The sequence below is a fragment of the Rattus norvegicus genome, chromosome 10, assembly GCF_036323735.1.
Source record: "Rattus norvegicus strain BN/NHsdMcwi chromosome 10, GRCr8, whole genome shotgun sequence".
NCBI classification, from domain to species: Eukaryota; Metazoa; Chordata; class Mammalia; order Rodentia; family Muridae; genus Rattus; species Rattus norvegicus.
The window spans coordinates 34086004-34106068 of NC_086028.1; the positions used below are offsets into that span (position 1 = coordinate 34086004).

General features: G+C 44.3%; 1 protein-coding gene across 1 annotated transcript; it reads left to right on the plus strand.

Moving 5' to 3' along the window:
- Positions 1-13899: 13899 nt before the first annotated feature.
- On the plus strand, positions 13900-14835 carry Or2y1g (olfactory receptor family 2 subfamily Y member 1G). Its single transcript, NM_001000001.1, has one exon. The coding sequence runs from the start codon at positions 13900-13902 to the stop codon at positions 14833-14835; it is 936 nt and encodes a 311-aa protein (NP_001000001.1).
- Positions 14836-20065: the final 5230 nt, after the last annotated feature.

A 20065-nucleotide genomic window follows, 5' to 3' on the forward strand; every position in this document is an offset into this window, starting at 1 on the left:
CCTGAGCGTAGGCATCACACATCTGTCTCATCACTCATTCCTGGGCGAATCTCAAGCGAGCCTGGCGCTATCCCAGAACCCTTTCTGCCTCCTGGATGTCCCACCTCCTATTTCCTGCCTAAGCTATAGGCCATCAGATTTATTATTGACTGGTGCCACATCCATATAGACACAAGGTGGTCTGTCTACAGGCCTCTGGCAAGGCTTCTGATAGACTTCCCCATCTGATCCCTGCTGGGTGAGTTGCCAGGAGAGCTGATGCTCTTAGGGAAGGCTGAGAGGAAGGAGTTAAGAGAGTAACTTCCATGTTCGGTTGAAAACTCTTACCAAGAATGTCTTCTCCCCGTATTACATACTTGTTTTATGAAGATAAGACAGATTGTAATAACAGCTATACTCTTATTTTTTTACTGGACTTTAAAAAATTTATTCACTCACTTTACATCCAGATATCAATGACCCCTCTCCTCCCAGTATGCCCTCATATAGAGCCTCCCCCCGTTTCTCCCTCCCCATCCCCTCTGACAAATCACTACAAGACTAAGTACATCCTCCCACTGAGGCCAGGCAAGGCAGCCCAGTTCTTTACCAGATTTACACTGTGGTGCGGAATCCTTCCAGACTTCCTTCTCCCACAAATAGGGCACTTATTTATCAACAAATCCATAAAGTCCTGCAAATGCTTAGCTTATATAAGTTTATATAACTAATTTATGCAACATAGTATTAGCCTCATTTTAAAGAAATACGGGTTTCAGTCTTCCAGGTGGGAATTGTATAGCAGGGGCAAGTGGTTTGCTGCCCAGGAGTCCTTGGCCCTGTTTTCCACCCAGCACATTTGCCAAGCCTGGACAAACTGCAGGGAATTTGTATTTGGAAGCAGAGGTTAGAGGCCTTTTCAGCTGAGGGATCAAGTTCTCCTTCCTGAGGCTCAGAGACCAAGCCCGGTGGCACAGATCAGACAGATGTGATGGAGTTTGCATCAGGCGCACTGGGTGTCTCACTGTGGATTACACAGTGGTCCTGCCAACACTTTGTCTACGAGGTCAGGAGTATCTTCTGGAAGCTTATGAAGGTGATCTAATATGTGGAAGTGACACGAAGAGAGTCCTGTGGAAATCTGTTCCTTCCTTTTCCCAGTGGTCATCTTGGTTCCCCCACTTGTAGGCCTCACGCCTTCACATAAGGCTAAAGGAAGTGAGCGGTAGCCTTGAGGCTGTTCGAGGGACCACATGGCACTGAGGTAGGTCTGGTTTGCCCCACCGCCACCCTTTGCTTATTTGAAGTGAGGCTCTTTCTACTAAAACTGGAAGTGACTAAGAACTGGCTTGAGCTGCCCACGGCAAGAAATACAGATCTAAAGAAATGAAAGTTAGGGGCTGGAAAGATGGCTGATTGATCAGTTAAGAGAAATTACTGCCCAAGCCAGTTCAGTTCCTAGCACCTAAAAAGCAGGAAACTTACCTGTGACTCCAGTTTCAAGGGATTTGACCTCTCACGCTTCCCCAGGAGACCTACATGCGTGTGGTACACACATACACAACACTTAGACACACACACATACAACTAAAATAAATCTTAAAAAACAAAGGAGAAGGGGGTGATGTAGGCCTGGCGTAGGGCTTCTGTCGTGAGGGCCTCGGGTACCTTCTATGTCTGTCTCACCCTCCTTAGCGCGAGGCCTCCATTCCTTGGCTGCAAGAGTTCCAGCTGCCGCACACATTAGGCTAAGAGAAAGGAAGGCAGGCCAGAGGAGGGCCTGCAGTCAGTGCCCGATCAAAGGTTCATGGGCACTAACATCACACGGGCATGCTATCAGCGGGAGAGATTGCAGAAGAAATTGCCAGCTAAATTGATTTTTAGTTAAACTTTACCAAGGGAGAAAGGGAGTGAAGGTTATACATTAAGAATCCTGCCGGACCTGGAAAAGGCAAAATTAAACTTCCTGCAGCCAGTACTGGCTTCTGTGCTTCTGTCTGTCATGGTGGCGAGCCTTTCTCAGTTTCACACAAGAGTAGTATTCTTAAAGGCCAACATCTACAGAAATGTTGGCTGACAGGCAGACAGATGGACCAAGGAATCATCTTCAACATACGGCTCTAGGCTCGCCTTCCAAGATGGAGCTAGGCATCACGAAGGAGAAAAGGGGAATGGAGGCCAAGCAGCTCTTCACAGACTGACACCAGTGCCCATATGACCCCTGCCACATGCGCATGTATGCGCACGCATGCGCACATGCACACATTCCATTCACTAGAATTTAGCTCGAGTCTCATAGTTGCAGGCAAAGTGGGGAACAGAGTCTCAGCACGACCCTGGTGTGTTCGGTTAATGCGGAAGAGGGGGAGGATAGCAGGCAGGCAGTATTTGTGAGTATGGAGAGACGGCCAGATACCTCTTGGGAATATAATTATATTTCAAAGTTGCCACTTAGGAAAAAGGAAGCACGCAGGCCTTGGGGTGAGTGGCAAGACCTCACCATAACCCTCCATTCCTTCCCAGAAGAAAAGAAGCACACACTGGGGGTAGCTGCTTCCCTCCTACCCAAGGCTGCAACAGAAGTTAAGTTGTGTATACACGTAGGCTATTGACGGTGCGTTAGTCCCTTTAGGCCGCCATAGCGAAACAGTAGACACAGACCATCTAGGAAGTAGAGGTCTATTTTGGCTCGTGATTTGGAAGGTTCAAGTCTCAGCTGGCCCATTCTGTTGCCTGGAGGTAGGATGCAGGTCAGTGTGAGGGCTCGCATCTCCAGCCAGGAGGCAGATGGATGAGACGGTCCAGGGTCCTATAGCTCCCTTTGGGGAGCACAACTCCTTGTGACCGTAGATCTCCACAGGCTCCCTCACTGCCCAGCACACCACTCTGGGGACCAAGCCTTTTACCTATGACTTCTGGAGGGTGCCCGATGTCCAGCAACAAAAGCGAAGAGGCTCATGTGATTTCTGCCTGGTTTGCTCCGAACAGTGGTTCTTAACCTTCGTAAAGCTGCGACCCTTTAATGCCATTCTTCGTGTGGTGCTGACCCCCAACCATAAAATTATTTCAATGCTACTTCATAACTAGTTTTGCTATTGTTAGGAATCGTAATGTAAATATCTGATACACAGGATATCTGGTATGCAAGCCCCAAAGGGTTGTGACCACTGGTTGAGAACCGTTGGCTTAGAACCTTGGGCTGAAAGCTATGCTTGTAAGAAATCTCACTGCTCTGAGACCACCTCACTAGAGAGGCCAGATGGGATGACTGGTGGGCAGGAGCCATCTGCTGCTGTGTAAATGAACCATCTTCCATATTTAGTCCTGTGAAGCCTTTTGAAACTCCAAGCCCGGTCCAATATCTACTACAACTTGGTGTGAAGCAACAGTTAGCCGGCCAGCCCTTCCTCGATTCTTAACCCACGACTAGCAAAAGTCATGGCTATTTTTAGCTGCTAATGTTTGAAAGTATTTGATAAGTTGAGATAGTAGCTGGTTGGAGTCCTTGGCTTTTGTGTTCTGTCCTTGAAATGGAGAAGTCTCTGCAACCAGAATGGAATGCTTAAATAAATATTTCGAGGATAAGAATTTCCAGACATTTACCCATTAGAATCCCAAGGGTGTTCTCAGTGATGTTCACTCTCTTACGAAGGTAGAAGTTATCTTTAGATTAATGGATATGGATATGATTTCATTCACCCCCAACTTTTTCCAATTTTATATTTGAACTATTTTTTCAAGCTTTTGTTATGAGACTTTAAACTCATAGGGAAATGGAAAGATTAGTGACCCACATTTCTTCCACTGAGATAATATAAGAATCAATACTTTGTCATATGCCAGCTACGTGCACTTTATACCCGCGCTCCTCTATCTGTCCCATCAAATAGGAGGTTACAGGACAAGCCTTTTAAAAATAACTTTTAAAATTAATTCACACATGGGGCCCTGGTTTTCTCTGTGGCATTCTCACACGTCGTGCATGACATTTGTTGGTCTTACTCTTCCCCCTTCTCTGCTTCACTCACCCACCCCTCTGCCCCCTTTCAAATCGCCCTCTTTTCAGCTTTCATGGGCCCTGAGCTCAGCGATTCTCAACCTCTGGGTCATGACCCCCAGGGAAGGGGAAAACGGTCTTTTCACAGGGGTCACATATCCGATATCCCACAGATCAGATATTTACATCACGATTCATAGCAGTAGCAAAGTTACAGCTATAAAGTAGCAACGAAAAATAATTTAATGGTTGGGGGTCTCCACAACATGAGAAACGGTGTTAAAGGGTCGTCGCAGCGTTAGGAAGGCTGCCCTATTCCATTACCCTCACTATCCCTCCCCTTAAGGTCTCCTCCTCCTTTCTCAGGTCATGGTCTTCTTTACTTTCAACACACGCATGCGCGCACTTAAGTCAATGTTCCACACAAGAGGAAAGACAGTATTTGTCTTTCTGAGCCTGGCTCATTTTGTGTATCACAACACTCTCCAGCTCTGTTTACTTCACCTTGAGTGTTATGCTTTAAATTGTTTTTCTTACAGCTAAATGAAATTCCATTGTATGCGCACACCACATCTCCCGTCTTTCTGACGGGCTTCCAGGCTGCCTCATTTCTCAGCTACTGTAGATATGGATGTACTGGTGTCTCTGAGGTATGTAGACCCAGAATCCTTCAGGTCTCTATGCAGGAGTGGCACAGCTGAATTCTACTTTGCATTTCCTGCTGTCTAAGGATGTTGACATTTCAAACATTTTGGAGTATCTGCTGGTCATTTGAGTCTTCCTTGGGGTAGTGTCTATCCAGATCAACACCCCATTTATTGATTAGATGATGCTGGGGCGCTATAGTTCTTTACTTATAAATATTTTAGTAATCATATAAGTAATGTGTTAACTTCGATACCATTGTAAAGTGTAGAAAATTAGAAGTAAATGGAACTCATTCATGATTTCACTTACTAGATTAAGTTTTAACCTAAGTATACAAGTACGTAGTCCGACTTTGGTCTTCATTAGGCAGGAGTGCCCTCTAGTGGTGATTTGTAGAATTACACCAGACGGGAATTCTTTGCCAAGTCTCTCCTGAGGTTTAGTTGAATTGAGCAGACTCAAGAATTTCTGAAAATGCTGAAGATACTGATGACCCACGCCCCAGGACTTCTATTCATTATAATGGCTGCCTGTCTCCCCTCCTGGTCTGGCAGCTCTACAACTCAGTCAGATGGGCCACACATTGAAGGCAGTACCTTTCTTCCCTAGCACAGGTACCTACTTTTCCCTCCTCCTTCAGTTAGTCCTTCTTGCCCCTCCCTCCATTACATCTTGTCTTATATACACGTCATACCTTCTAGGACTTCTGATACAAGTCACTCTTGATATTTTTCAACCTATCAACTTTGGCCCTATTGCAAATTAGCACAGTCAAGCATCCCCGTTTATTTATAGGTCTCTACGACTGATATTCTAAAATACTTAAAAAAATATTTTCTTTTTCTCACAAAGAGAGATAAAAAAAGACCCTGGCCACATCACTTAGAAGCTATTGATTGGGAAGACGCAGGCAGGATGCTACACACTTTCTGCAGGCAGGATGCTCAATGCCTTCCCAGGCAGTTCAAACAGCAACCGTACTTCACAGACGCTGAGTTGTTCTGTCATGCCCCTCCATTTGTTGGTATACAAGAATAGGAGCAATTCTTTCTCTGGGGATAAATGAATAAAGTTATTGTAGTTATTGTGACAAACCTGTCAGGAGGAAGTAAGAGGGAATTGTTTGTCGCCGTGCTGACACAGTGAGCCAGCAGGAAGAATAGTCTGCGATCTGGTGGTAAGAGGGCCACCTACGTGTCTAGTCTCCATTCACACAGGGGAGAACACCAGCGTCCACCCGGTTCCCTTCACTGGTTTATGCTTTTCTTTGTACTCTCTCTCCCCCAAATCCTGTCGTCAGCTCAGAACAGAGAGGGAAAGCATGTCTCTTGTTGGAAGCACAGGCTACCCCACTGTGGGGCTGGGAGGTCAATGTCCCTGCTGAGTTTGCCTGGAAACAATTTCTGCCTCCCACCCTTTATCAACACATAGTGTAAAAATCGATCAGAGCGGAGGTTGAGAACCGTATTGATGGAATCCTATCATTCAAGTGGAATGTGGGTTCCCCTTGGGGGCAAGAAATGCACACAATTCAAGGTAAGGTAACATTAATTTAACCACCGACTCTTGACTGCCCTCAAAGGTTTATTACCAGCAGGCTTATGCCGGATCCTTGAGGTTCAGGTACCCAGCAGCTTTGATTTTTAACCATGGTATCAGGAGGTTTTTAGTACCTTCAAAGTCTAGAGAGGAACAACCTGCTTTCTCCCCTGCATCTCAATCATAACAAAAGGTTTGCACATTAGAGACAACGTGGTAAAGATTTGTAAAAGGTCACCCACTTTAACCATCGGTAACATTTTTTGTCTTTCACCACTTCTCTGAAGAATTTTAAGATGTCTTGGGGACTGGAAAGTTGGCTCAGTGGTTCAGAGCATGTCCTGACCTTGCAGAGGACCAAGTTCCCTTCTCAGCATCTCATTGATTGGCTCACAACTGCTGGCAACTCCAGCTCCAGGGGATCCAATGTTCTTTTCTGGACTCCATGAACCCTGTAGTCAGCTACACGCCCATGCCGTGCACAGACACAGAAGCACATAATCAAAATTGAAATCTTAAGTGAATACAGTTATTGTTGCGGAGTTAATTATATGGTTCTTCTCCTTGTGAGAAAAGAAGCTGCAATGAACACTAAAACATTTTTACAAATGTAAGTCAGAAACTGATACAGATGCGAGATGGGGAGAAGCCACATGAAATTTAAAAAATACATCAATGGGTGGTGGTGGCACAGGTCTTTAATCCCAGAGCTTGAGAGGCTGGTGGATCTTAGAGTTCAAGGCCAGCCTGGCCTACAGAATGCGTTCCAGGACAACCAAGATTCCATAGAGAAATCAAACTAGTATATATATGGTAAATAGTGTATAAGTAATATAGTATATGGTAAAAATGGTGTATATATATATTTGGTAAATATTCATATATATATATATACATATACATATATTTTTTTCTCAATTCATTTCCCTTTTCTCCACAAGGAATAAATCAGACAAAAGAAAAGTTATTTTCTAAGAGTCACTCTATTTACTCTGGGTTTTTGAGAACGGTCTTATTTTGGCTTGGATTCAAGGAGGCTGATTCAGTGTTGATGAATTAGAATGGGAATTCTTAGGGACACAGGCATAACTAGTAAGAAGAGATAGGAAACAGCTCAGTGCTGGAATATGGAGGTGTGTGCCTTCAATCCCAGAACTGCAGAGGCAGGAGGAGGCAGGAGGAGTCAGCAGTCAGGAGTCAGGAGTCATCAGGAGTCATCAGGAATGGGGAAGCAGGAGGCAGGAGGCAGGGGAAACAGGAGGAAGCAGGAGGAAGTAGGAGGAAGCAGGAAGCAGAAGGCAGGAGGGAGAAGGAAGCAGGAAGATATCTGTGAGTTTGAAGCCAGCCTGATCTGTGTAGAAAGGTTCAGGCCAGCCAGGGCTACATAGTGAGAGTCTCAAAACCAACCCCCATCCCCCAAATCATGGCTTATGTAATTCCCACATCAGGCACAAAAGTGCCAGTGTCTATAAGCACATTCAGACTGCTCACTAAGTCCTTAGCAAACTTCGCCTTTGCAGAAGCAAATCCATGTCAAGCTGTCAGACAGAGAAAAACAATATTTTGACCTAGCACATGCTGGGTCAGCGGAATGTGCCACTTCTAAACGAGTTGATGGGGACCGGCAGCTGATTGCTTGGTGGATGTGCTTTGTGTGTCCCTGGATTTCCCCTCACTGGGACCGCAGCCAGCCGCTCTGCTGTTCCCTTGGGAACCCAAACTGCCAATGGACTGATGTGTGTTTAGTTTACTGCTCTCCTCAGCTGACTTGTCTCGCTGCTAGTGGCTTCCAACTGGGGATTCTGGGAAAAGAGACACAACCCTTATCTCTGCTGATGACTGCCGGCCTTATCAGAGGCCTCCCTTACAGACATTCTAAGACGTTGGAACTCAGCTCATCCCCAAATCGCTCACACCAGGCTCTATTGGACTCAATTCTTACCTTCCTTGTTAGCTGGGCCAGGGTGGAAACACGCCCTTGGCTGTCTTATCCTCATTCAAATTTTTGATGCTTCTATGAGGAATTTTGTTGTTTTGTCCTTTTAACCCATCAAATCACTTTGTGCAGTGCCATTTGAGATGACTGTAAAGGGTAAGACTTGACAACATCAAATAACAACGAAAATGAAAAGGCTGGAGAGATGGCTTAGTGGTTAGGAACTGGCTCTTTTGGAGGACCTGGGTTCAATTCCCAGGACCCACGAGTGGGTTTTAAAACTTTGAATTAAAAAGAAATTTCTTTTTGTTCTGAAAATTTCCCCTTTTTTCTTCTGCTTAAAGCTATTGCAAACTGTTGGAGGCCAGCCTGGTCTACAGCGGGAGTTCCAGGACAGCCAAACTACACCGAGAGACCTCATCTAGGAAAACACAAACAGCAATGACAATCAACAACAACAAAAAAAAACCTACAGCAAATCACTCTACTACAGTGTTAGCATGTGTGTTCTATTGCCATTCATGCATGTTGTTTAATTTTTCAAAAAATACCATAATGTGGCTAATTACCTCTTTAATTGCTGGTATTTCATAATAAGAAAATTCACTGCACACTACTGCATACTTAATTCTTAACCACTACTTGCCTTTAGGAAAATCTGTGGCAAATATTAGGTCCTAGAATTAGTTTTTGTCATAACCTTTTACCGTATTCTGCACATACACAGGATTTATTGATTTACTAACTTATGCCTGGAATTGACCTCAGACGCTGCATAAGCTGGCTCTATAAGTGAACTACACCCTAACCTATATACACAATTTATCATCAGTTTGAACAAAACCTTTATACAGGAAACGCAAAACTCTCCCATAGGCAAGTTCAGCTTTTCATATATTTTGCAATAACGGGGAATGAGGAAACCCTCTCTCTAGCAGCCCAGGGTGCCCTCCGGTTTTCAGGAACAAACTGATTAGACTCTTTTGTAATCATTTCACCTCATAGAATGTGTCCAGGCTGGAGTTCTATCTCTAGCAAGTCTACAGATATTCTTAGTGAGGCCTTTCCTCCCCGCGGGCAGGCTGAGCTTTGGGTGCCATATTGGACGCAAGGCGGTGCCTGTTGTCTTGCCTCTGTGCAGGTGACATTAAGTGGCAGAACTTAGAAGGATCTGAGTGAAGGCAGGTCAGCATGGCCTGAACTGACTTTCGTCCACACATGCGAACTGACGTTGACGGCGCAGACTCTTCTGTCTCATCCAATCACCACCGAAACGCCAGGAAGTGGATGTACTTTGGGTTCCTTTTTTACCCAACACCCACGCAGACCTTTTGCTGACCTTTTGGTTTGGGTATGGTTACCTAGACCAACATCTAAACATGCCAGGAATTACCTTTCTCCCTGCATCGGCTTAATGCCTGGTACCTTCCCCACCCTAGACCAGCAGTTCTCAACCCATGGGTTGAAACTCCTTTGGAGGGTTGAATGACCCTTCCTCAGGGTCGCCTAGGACCACAGGAAAACACAGATATTTACATTAAGATTCATAACAGTAGCACAATTACAGTAACGAAGTAGCAACGAAGGGCCACCACTACACGAGGAACTGTATTAAAGGGTCTCAGCATTAGGAAGGTTGAGAAGCCCCGCAGTCTAGACCCTTTCCTCTACCTGGATAGCTGACTGGATAGATAGTCACGCGACTCTGTCAGCTTTCGGGGCTCAGTGCTGGTAGGTTCTCTGGCTGAGTCACACAGTGAGGCATTAAAGCCTTCCTGGAAGCTGGGCTGGGTGCGAGGCTGCCGAGATGGAAGCACTGCCCCGCTGCCTCATTTGTTATCGTGTCTGGGATGGGTCTTCAGAGTGCTTTCAGGGGGCAGAGCCAGCCAGCGTAGCTCAGGGCAAGTGAAGCATGTTCTGGAGGTTGACAGGTTTGAGTTGTGAATTCTGCCTTGGGCAAGTCAGCCTTTCAGAGCCTCATCTTCATCATTCACAGATGAAAGAATTTCCTGCTGGGTTATTGGGAAGATTAAGTAATATGCTCAGACTTGCGAGCATATTTCATGGCAACGAGTATGTGTCCAGTAAGTCCTCGGTGCCGGTTGCCCAAATTCTGCCGATCACCCTGAGTGGTGAGTGGGAACGGGAAAGGAGAACAAATGGCAGCTGACTGACAAGAAAGGAGTGTCTTACCAGGAGGTTTGACTCACATTGGAGCTGAACTAGATAGGAAGTTGCAGGATTCAGACCTGGGTTGCCAATGCAGTCTTCAGTCAGAAGGGTCGGAAGGTGTTCCGGGATGCTGAAGAAGGCATAACTCCCGAGGATGGATGGATGGAGGCTTGCATGGGATAAAAAGAGAATTGGGTGGTCCAGACATAGCTTGACCTTGTCAAGCCTTTGATTTCCTAACTGCAAAGGAGGGACTCCCTTGTGCTGCTTGACGATAGTGGGAAGAGTGGGAAGCAGTTTCCTGTGTGGTGAAGACAGGCACAGGCCAGATGGGAGATAACCCAGGAAAGCTCCCCTTTCATAACTGGATGACAGGTGTCATAAACAATAAGACACAAATAAACAGGCCTTTTGCCCTTCCCTGTACTCTGCTCCCTGTGAGCAGTTTGCTCAGCAGAAGCTAGCTAGCTAAGACAGGGGAAGGGGCTAGAATTGTCACATTAGTCTTCACTCTGCTATAGGTTTCTTAAGTAGTTTATTTGTTTGGTGGTGATTAAACACGCCTTTAATCCCAACACTGGGGAGGCAGCGGTAGTAGATCTCTGATTTTGAGGCCATCCTGGTTTACAGATCGAGTCCCAGGACAGCCAGGGCTACTTAGAGAAACCCTCTCTTTTTAAAAAAGGTGTTTATGTATCTTGTAAAATTTATTTACTTGTTAGGGGGCATGTGCATGCCACCATACACCTGTGGAAATCAGATGACAACTTATGGGAGTCAGTTCTATCTGGTCAGTAGTCTTGGGAGCCAATGCCTTCACCCACTGAGCCATATCCTCAGCTCTGCTCTCTCCTTTTTAGGTTAACGTTGCTAACATTTCAAAACAGACGCCCTCAAGCTAGGAAGATGCTTCTTGTGTGTTGGCATCTGTATCTTTTTGTGTATGTCTATGTGAATATCTCTCTCTCTTTCTCTCTCTCTCTCTCTCTCTCTCTCTCTCTCTCTCTCTCCTCCCTCCCTCTCTCTCTCTCTCTCTCTCTCTCTCTCTCTCTCTCTCTCTGTGCTGAGAAAGAAAATCATTTACCTCCAACGAAGAAAATATTTAGAGATTCATTTAACTAAGGAAGTAAATGACCAGTATATGAAAACTTGTAAAACGGTAGTAAAAGAAACAAAATTAAATGGAGATCTCATGACCATAGATTGGAAAGCTAAACGCCATTTCAAAGCACTCTACGGACTTAATTCAACTTCCACGAAAATGGAGAAATATTTTATCAGCAGAAAAGAAAGACACCTACTCTAAAACTCATATGGAATTTGAAGAGCCCCTGAAAGGTCAAAGTCTTCCTCAAAGGAATAAATGCTTAGTTGCATGAATGATGTGTGTAACCGAGAACGTGAGCTTTTGACTGGAATTCTATAGAAATAAGACACCTGGATTGTGGTGAGCACGGTAGGCTTATAGGAGACACAGAGTATGACCTAATTTTAGGGCTACCAGGATTAGGGTCTGAGTTGGGGATATGTGAAGGATCTCGCAATATAAAGTTGCATGAGCCAAGTGAAATTGTGCATTCTAAGGACCATGAATGGGTTGATTTAAACTGGGCAGCGAGTGGGGAACAGAGGAGCTAAGATTGGGCAGTGTGCGGGGAGTTCAGGGAATTGTAGGACCTGAGGACAGTGAGAACATCTTGGAGAAACAGCCAGTTGGTTATAATTGCCACATTGGGGCCCAGAGGTCTCAAAGGCCACAGGTGACAAATAATTCTGTTGCCACTGTTATTAAAGAGCCACAGGTAGTGTCCAGAGGGGAAAGGTTGGCTTAATAATATGCCAGGTCCTTCCTAGTCTTTGTTAGGTGAGTCGGAGTGCGGTGGAGGACAGTTCAGTCTTCTTAGCCGTGTGCCTGGCTGGGGAGACGCTTGGGGCAGAGAGACACAGATTAGCAAGACTTAGCTAGGATCAGCTGGGCCTCAAGCCCTCCACAGCCGAAGTCAGAACCAGAGAGGAGCAAGTCTCCCGTCATCTTCCAGACAGAACTGGAGCAGGTAAGCACAAGTGTTTTCCTTACCAGAACTTGAGTGGGTACAGAGTTGATGAGCTGTGCAGGGCTCACAGTTCTTTCAAAACTCAATTTCTGAGGTGCCCGGTACTTAAAGTGCAAAGCAAATTGAAGACGCCAGATCCAGGAGACAGAAAGCAGAGCCATGGCCAAAAGTGTTGAAACTCACTGAAGAACACTTTACCAAGGGGCAGAGGGTGGAAGGTGATTCTTCCTAATTTGAGGTCAAGTCCTATGTGGGGAATCAGTGTTTAAAAAGCAGTGTATTCACGCAGACTTTGAATTTCAATTGAGCAGACCTTACTCATTTTATTTTCTTGTCTTTTCTTTTCCAAGACAGGGTTTTCCGTCTATCCCTGGCTGTCCCGGACCTTGCTCTGTAGATCAGAGTGACCTCAAGCTCAGATCTTCCTGCCCATAACTCCTGAGCGCTGGGATAAAAGATATGAACTACCACCACCCAGGTTTATTTTCTGGTCATATACTATGAAATGTTGATGAGTTATTATTAAATATTTCATAAGGTAGTCTTGAAGACCACCATGTGTATTTGCAGGAAACCCTAGAGTGGGCCTTGGTGTTGTTATGAAGACAGGATTGGCTGTGTAGAGCACACTCACGCAGAATGAGGCCAAGGATGATTCAGCGCTTGCTCAGTGGAGAGGTTGCTCTCCAGAGACGGCGGAGAGGGTTATATATGCAAACAAACACGGGGAAATTGGGTTAGATTTAATATACTGTTACCCATTTAAATTATCTCTTAATGACACTGTGCAGATCTAATCCCCTCTATCAAGCACCAAGCATTTACGCACTGACATATCTGGTACGGCGGATGCCTTACATCACAGAAGCTGGTGACTGTCTGTCTTCATGTCTCTGTGTGTTCGTGAGTGCCTCTGAGTATGAATGGTCTCCATAAACAATGAAATATGTTTGCAGTCCTGATAATAAAACCAGAGCTTCCCAAATACTAGACAATTTCTGTGCCACTAATCCATCTCCAAGCCAGTAATAAAATTACTGGATGACAGGTCAGATACTGTATTCTTCGTGCTGGCACAGGAAGTTGGTGACGTAGTCTTACAATAAAGGAGACACATTTGAGCCTGACAATTTCTTGATGTTTCTGAGCAAGAGAGGGGGTTCTGTAGATGTCGGGGGGGGGTGGTGACGTGTGCCTTACTTTTGCTTTTCCCACAAGCCCCTTCTCACTGTTTTAAAGCAATTTCCATGGTGCTGGGTTAGGTCCAAATCTCACTGTAACAAGTATGAGAAATATCAACTCTATAGGACTGAAAGGCTTGGCTAAATCTAGGAACTAAAGAGGCACCAGAGATAGGGATCAAACAAGGATGCTATCATTCCCAATTCAGAGGTTGTCTGGCTACAGTGGAGAAAAGTGAGGATGGGAGGTTGGAGGGAAGTGGGCTGGATACCAGAGCAGGTAATAAACTCGTGGTTTAGCAGTGCTTAAGGAATACTGTAAACGGCGTATGAACCCTTATTCGTCATAGGATGCACTGAATTGCCTTTGGGTTCTTGTTCAGGTCAAAGGTTATGGGAAGCTTCAACGCCAGTTTGGATAAAGGCTTCATTTTGGTGGGCTTCTCAGACTGGCCTGAACTAGAACTCATCTTCTTTATTTATATTTTGATTTTCTACTCTGTAACTCTCTTTGGCAACACCGCCATCATCGCTCTCTCCCGAATGGACCTCCGATTGCACACCCCTATGTACTTCTTCCTCTCACACCTCTCCTTTCTCGACCTCAGCTGCACCACCAGCACCGTGCCCCAGCTCCTGATTAACCTCCATGGACTTGACAGGACCATCAGCTATGGAGGGTGTGTGGCCCAGCTGTTTATATCTCTTGCTCTGGGATCCACAGAGAGTGTGCTCCTGGTGGTGATGGCTTTTGACCGCTATGCTGCTGTGTGTCGTCCGCTGCACTACACGACCATCATGCACCCTGTTCTCTGCCAGGCATTGGCCATTGCTTCCTGGGTAGGAGGCTTCTTGAACTCTCTGATTCAAACAGGACTCATGATGGCCATGCCTCTCTGTGGACACCGACTGAATCACTTCTTCTGTGAAATGCCTGTGTTCCTCAAGTTGGCCTGTGAAGACACAGAAGGAACAGAGGCCAAGATGTTTGTGGCGAGAGTGGTGATTGTCGCAGTGCCGGCCATGCTCATTCTAGGCTCCTATGCTCAGATTGCTAGGGCAGTGTTGAGGGTCAAGTCAGTGGCTGCACGCAGAAAGGCTGCTGGGACTTGTGGTTCCCACCTCCTGGTGGTGTCTCTCTTCTATGGCTCAGCCACCTACACATACTTACAACCCAAGGACAGCTATTCTGAGAGCAAGGGGAAGTTTGTTGCCCTTTTTTATACCATCATCACCCCCATGCTCAACCCTCTAATCTATACCCTGAGGAACAAGGATGTGAAGGGGGCTCTGTGGAAGGTGCTAGGGAGAGCTGCAGCCATGGGGTAGGAAGGGAAAGCTGACCAGTAAAACAGTTTATATTCTGTAGTTCAGAGGGTTTAAGTGAGAGAGGAAAATTGGGTGTCAAAGCAATTACAATTACAATTAACTATGCACATTCATGAAAATGTCAAAGAACACAAAATAGAAGACAAAACAAAAAAACAAACCAAAACAAACAACAACAACAACAACAACAAAATCAGTCCTAGGATGGCAAGGTGCTCAGTAGATAAAGGCAGTTGGTGGCCTACCCGAGGGTCTGAGTTTGATGCCTATAGTCCATATGGTAGAAGGACCTAATCAAGTCCTCCATACAAGTGTGTGTGTGTGTGTGTGTGTGTGTGTGTGTGTGTGTGTAACAAATAAACTATAAAACTTGAAACAAAATGTTCTCTGCCACACATGGGGCTTTAGGGCCTTCCATGTTTGGGAGTTGGAGTAGGGATTTTCTCTCTGGGTTAGTGTCTGTCATCGCTGCTCAGCAAGGATATGTGTGGACACAGATACAACTTCCCACAGGAGGAGACTGGGAATAGTGTATTTTGTGAGCGCCTGTGGAAAGGGGCTGGGTTCATGGCAAGTCTGAGTGTCAGAGGATTTTTAATTTTGAATTGCAACACTCAAAGTCACATACCTGTGTTGTATTATACGGTGGACACTGTGACCCAAGGCAGAGGGCTTGAGTTCACTCTATCTCTCCTTTTTGTATTTTCATTTTTAATTTAATACCCATACATTCAGATACTGTACTTTGGTCAAATCCACCCCCAGTCCCTCTTTCAATTTCTCTCATGTCCCTCAACAGCACTTTGCTCTCACAATTTCATGACCTTTAAAAGAGTTTAAATCCACAGTGTCTGTGTCGGGTTACCTGCTTATGCTTGGTGTAGAGCCTCAGCTCAAAGTGTGACCTCAACATCACTCCACTTTCCTAATGTAACATGACCCTGTCTAACTTCCATCATAACTCAGGGCCTGTTTTTAAGGCCTCCTAAAGTGCTATCCATTCTTTGCGTGGAAGAAACAGGTCGATCCTGATCCAAGCTGCTTCACTTAGCATGTGAACTTGAGACATGGGCTAGTTTTTCCTCTTGGAGAAGGCAGAATCATTTCTGCTACAGTAAAGCAAGGCAGCAAAGCTCTCCCAGAAGAACTGTATCTGTTTTGCTAACTGGCAAGACTCCTTCCCTGTCATCAATGTGAACAGGGAATATGTCTATACTAAATTCCAAGAACTCAATAATTAATGCAATTCCAGATGCAAGACTAGCCGATAAACGAAAATTCAAACAATTTGGTTTTTTATATATATCCAGATGCAAAAATTAATATACAAAAATCTATATTTGTAAGAAAATTAACAAATAAAAATTTAAAGAATCATGCAAAAAAAGCTACTATTTATATTTATCATTTGACGAAGTATCTAAAAGTTGATTTGGGGTGTCTTTTCACTCATCTTCCTCTGTTTAATTCAACTACCAGAATTCCATCCATTTGCTTACTTTCATGCATTTAAGTGGTGATTTTATGTTTAAAAGTGCAGGTATCTTTGTGAATAAACTTCTATAAATGCAATAAATTTTGTGTTAACTGAATCCTGTTTCATCATAATGAGTTCACATCAATTTTGTTTGTGTTTGCATACTTTTTGTTTCACTTTGCAGGTTTGCATACTTTTTGTTTCACTTTGCATACCTATCTTAATCCTTTCTCTGTGTCACTAGTTTTGTTATATTTATATTTTGTGTAGTTCATCAATGAAAAAGTACCCTTCTCACATTGAAAGGTGTTTTGCCACTTTTCTTGGACATATGTGAGAAAACATCTATTAACTTAGATACAGCAACAAATCAAAGAAGTTATTTTACCCAACTGTACCTTAGCAAACCAAGGATTTGATTTTTGGTTTCTTACAGGGGGTGGGGGAAGACTGAAAGGCAGTTGCATTACCAAAAAGCCCACCTCAGTATAGGAAAGCCATAGGACTGGGTCTCTCTGCATTGCTTACAGGCATCTCATCTAGTAAGACAGAGTCTCTTCTCTGAAGTAGTTGCTTCTGCTTGTGTAAACTTGGAGAAGGCCCTTGTGATTCTTGTTAGTTTCAGGAACTTCTTGAGATTTGTGAGTTTCGTCTACTTTCTGAGCCTTAGAGAACCATCCTCTACCTTTGAAGAGGGAACTTTTCAGTGCAGAGGAAATCACTACAAGAAGATTCTACCTCTTCTTTGGTGTTTACATTCTTACTGTATCCTCATTTTCAGTGAACCTTGAAGGGGGTGATATCACTATTTGATTTTTCTCTATTTATGACTTACTATTGGTCCACCATGCCATAATCATAGTCACATTATTTCAGAAGCTTGGACACTTATGAATGTGCTTTGTACTTCTTTGTACTTCTTGTTGCAAAAGAGAAGTCTCCCTCCATGGACAATTGAAGTTAATAGTATCAATGGTTTATAAGTATACACACACACACACACACACACACACACACACACACACACACAGAGGCACACTGTTAGAATGTAATTTGATAGTCACATTATAATATTTAAAAAACAATAGCAGCACCTTCTCTCCTGGAACCAATGACCCCCTCTCTCTGGTTTATAATATAGTTGAGGTTCCTGCTATGAGGTGACCTCCAATTCAACTAAAAAGCAGCTCACCTGTAACAGTTGTGCCACTATTGCACCATGAGCACAGCTTGCCTGGCATTTTGGTAATGTGGCACATGGGGTCCATAGCTGAGTGTAACTGTTGGTGACAGTTCTCCTCCAGAAGCCAATGTGGTGCTTTCTAGCATTCCAAAAGGCAACTAACAGGGAGGGAACGACCAGTTTATTCCTATCTTTGTTTTTTCCACGACTGACTGCCAAAGCATTTATGTGTTAAACAACAAGAACTTTCTGTTTAGCTCTACCATGCATCAACACCGCCAGCAATAGTACCATAGTCTATCCTCATAGAATCAAGGACCTTCCCTACCTAACAAGTCACAGAGAAGTAGCTCATTTTTCTTCTTGGAATTTTTACCCTCAAACCTTAAGGCCTCTGGCAATGCTTTTTCTCACTCAACTGTGGTGTTTTCGTTTAACTCTTTGAGTGCTATCAGTAGAGAGTTTACGAGTCAGTGAGATGCTCAAGAGTTTAGCAAGATGTAATGAAACTCTTTTACAGGGAGTGGACAGGATTTCTGAAGGCCCAACATTGTCCGTTATCAATGAGTGCCAGTTGGTGTTGAGCATCCAGTGAGATATTAAAAAGGAAATGATAGCAAAGTGCATTACAGTACAGACAGCATTCATGGGTTCTACAAATCACTTAATTATTGGGGACAAAATCATGGGTCAATGACACCACCTCATCAACTGTCCTCTTCCTGGGGCACCTGGTTGACACAAGGCTGATACTGTGCACTGTACATTCCATGATGGTTTTGGCAGGTCTAGCTTGTGATGCTCAGGCTGGCTCCAGCCAAAGGGCAGCATTCTGACCTGGTATGATTGCTTCTAGAGGTAGACCCTCATATCTGACAGGCTACAGGCTAACCCTGTGGCCCTTAAATTCCATTGACTGCTGAAAGGGCTCTAGACTGGGCAAACAACCTGAGGCCATTTCTTCCTTTATTCTACATGCTCTGAGGTTATCTGTGCACCTTAAGACAGGGTTAAAATTTCTCCTGTGATCTGCCATCAGGATTTAAATTCTTCCAGAAGCTCACTACACAGCACTAGGCTATCTGTCAACTTTTCACCTAGGCAGTCCATTTGACATAAAGTAATTAAAAAACATAAAGACTGCTTTAAATTTTTAAATTTGATGTGTACAGAACCAGGGTATAAAACAAGAACTACTAACCTATGAAGTAGAATTTGTGTAAGAGCAATATAAACCATCAGATTGTTAACTACGAAATGTTTAGTTGGAAAGGAAATCCCCATGCATGGGAACAAACTTAGAAGAAAATTCCATGAAAGGAAGATATCCAGGTTATGATGAATAATGGATGAGTTATGTGAGGTCTGATGGAAAAGGCTGATTAGACTTGGGTCAAAGTTGGGAAAGCATGAGGAATATGATAACATAGATTTCCACAAGCTATATTAAAACATGAGTTTGAGGACCTGGATGGGTCACCTTGGATTGGGCAGTATATGGGGGATGAAGAGAGCTGAGGAGAGCAGATATGGAAGCAGTCAGTTAATTATAATGTACTCAGGGCCCCCAGAGGTTTCCAAGGCCACACTTGAGTAAACAATCGTGTTTCCACTTCTATTAAAGAGTCTCAGGCAATGTCCCAGGGGCAGGCATAGTACAGTCTGCCTTAAGGTCAGATTGGATGATATGCCAGCTCCTGTCTAGGGTGAGTTGGTGATGGTGATGATCTAGAGAACAGTACAGGCTCTCCTCTGCTCCTTAGTTATGGGCCTCAGCAGGTGAGCCTGCTGGGGGTGTTGGCCTCAAACAAGCACAATTTCTCCAGCAACACAGCTGAGATTCAGCCTTCAGTACCACAGATGCAGTTGGGACCAAAGAGAAACAGGTCTTTCCCACACACTTCTGGATGACACCAGTGTGACCTGGGTTTCATATTATCTAGAAGCCAGCAGGATTGAGGGAAGTCAACCCCACAGTTTTCTTTCCAGGACTGTGGTGAGTACTGACTGGGTGGGATACTCTGGATTCATGGTCTCTTCTGAAAGTCAGTTTCTTTGATGTCTAGGATCTTAGATGCAAAGCAAATTATAGACACCAGAAACAGGTGACAGAGTCAGAACCATGGTCAGAGCTGATGAAAGTAAATGAAGAATTGTTTATTAGAGAGGCAGAGCATGGGAGAGGAGGTAGGGTTCTGTGTTGGGAGTCAGACATCAAATTGTAATTAAGATGGCTAGATTCATGTCCTTTTCTGGTCTTTTGTTGCAAAATGGTGTGTTAATATTGAATATTTCATACGGGACTCTTGAATATTACCCTAAATGCTTATGGGATAGAGTGAATGTGGTGTGACTTCTCTCCAGTGCATGATGTAGCAAGAAAAAGAGAACTGAGTTCAAGTTGAAGGACAGAAGTGTCAGTAATGAAGGTGTTTAGTAAGGGATTTGCTGAAACTTCTCTTATCTTCTGACATAGGTTTTTCTTGTCTTCTTTTTTGTTATGTTGTTTGTGGGCTTGATTGATTTTTTGCTCAAAGGTACCTCCAATACAGTCAGACAAGGTCGTTAAC

Coding starts and splice junctions, on each gene's coding strand:
- Or2y1g (NM_001000001.1), top strand. CDS start 13,900: ATGGGAAGCTTCAACGCCAGTTTGGATAAAGGCTTCATTTTGGTGGGC.